The sequence below is a fragment of the Pundamilia nyererei genome, unplaced genomic scaffold (genome assembly GCF_000239375.1).
Source record: "Pundamilia nyererei isolate P.nyererei 1_Seehausen unplaced genomic scaffold, PunNye1.0 scaffold00045, whole genome shotgun sequence".
Taxonomy (NCBI): Eukaryota; Metazoa; Chordata; class Actinopteri; order Cichliformes; family Cichlidae; genus Pundamilia; species Pundamilia nyererei.
The window spans coordinates 53175-54186 of NW_005187446.1; the positions used below are offsets into that span (position 1 = coordinate 53175).

Here is a 1012-nt window from a genome sequence, read left to right on the forward strand (position 1 = left end):
TAGAGTAGCAACAAGTCACCAAAAGCAACAGCTGGTTAACAGTTTTAATAACCACGCGATTATTGAGCGATTCCTGAAACTGAAAATCAGAATTTTGTGCAGTATTATCTGGAAAAGCTGACATTAGACTTTAATGAAAATAACTCAAACTCTTCAGACCTGCTATATTTCATGCGAATCTTTATATATTCATCAACTGTTTTATATGTTTGAGTAACAACAGCACTTTTTTATTCTTCTCCCGCAGGTTTCACTGAAGGAGATGGTGTGTTGCCTGATCGTCTGAATGCAGCTGTACGAGAAACGGCGATGTTCAATACAACACTGTCTCCAACAGAGAAACCGTTTCAATCTGTGAACTGGGTTTTTAATTCCACTATAACTATAATAATCGTAATGAACTCAGAAAAAACTATTGGACCTGAGTATGAAGGCAGGATCACCTTCTTCCCATCTACTGCGTCTTTGGAGCTCAGGAGTCTCACTCTGGATGACACTGGAGAATACAATGTTAACATTATACAAGATGGAATAATCCTGAATGACCGTACTACTCTGCTGATATACGGTGAGCAGATGTAGAAATTCAACAGCTTAACTGTTTTTGCAATATTTAAGCAAGTTTACAATATATCGAACATGTAAAAATACCTGTAATGATTTGTACATGTTTGTTACATCTCTACTCACTGCAGAAATGTATTCTTGCAATACTTCATCTTATTCTTAAGACTGTGATATAAAAGACTTTAAAAAGTGGCTGTAAGAAACTGAATGGTGTATTTGAAGGTAATATTGATCCCCATAGAACAAAGAACAAGCTGAGAACTCAACTGTCTCATTTATTCTGTTCAGAATAGTCACTTAAAGGGAGCTGATTTATTTATTTATAGAAAGGAAAATATTTCAAGATTTTGATTGGTACAGTATTTCTTTCAGTTATTGATATTCTGTCTTTTTAGGTTGTGTATGTAATATATCCTCCTTAACATGACATGGTTTAGCTGGAATT

General features: G+C 34.8%; 1 protein-coding gene across 1 annotated transcript in view; it reads left to right on the plus strand.

Moving 5' to 3' along the window:
- Nucleotides 1-396: 396 nt before the first annotated feature.
- LOC102216125 (carcinoembryonic antigen-related cell adhesion molecule 1-like) overlaps nucleotides 397-1012 on the plus strand; it is a 30890-nt gene continuing 30274 nt past the window's right edge. The window contains exon 1 of the mRNA XM_005732171.2: nucleotides 397-568. Coding sequence (XP_005732228.2) covers nucleotides 397-568 — 172 coding nt within the window. The remainder of the gene's footprint in view (nucleotides 569-1012) is intronic.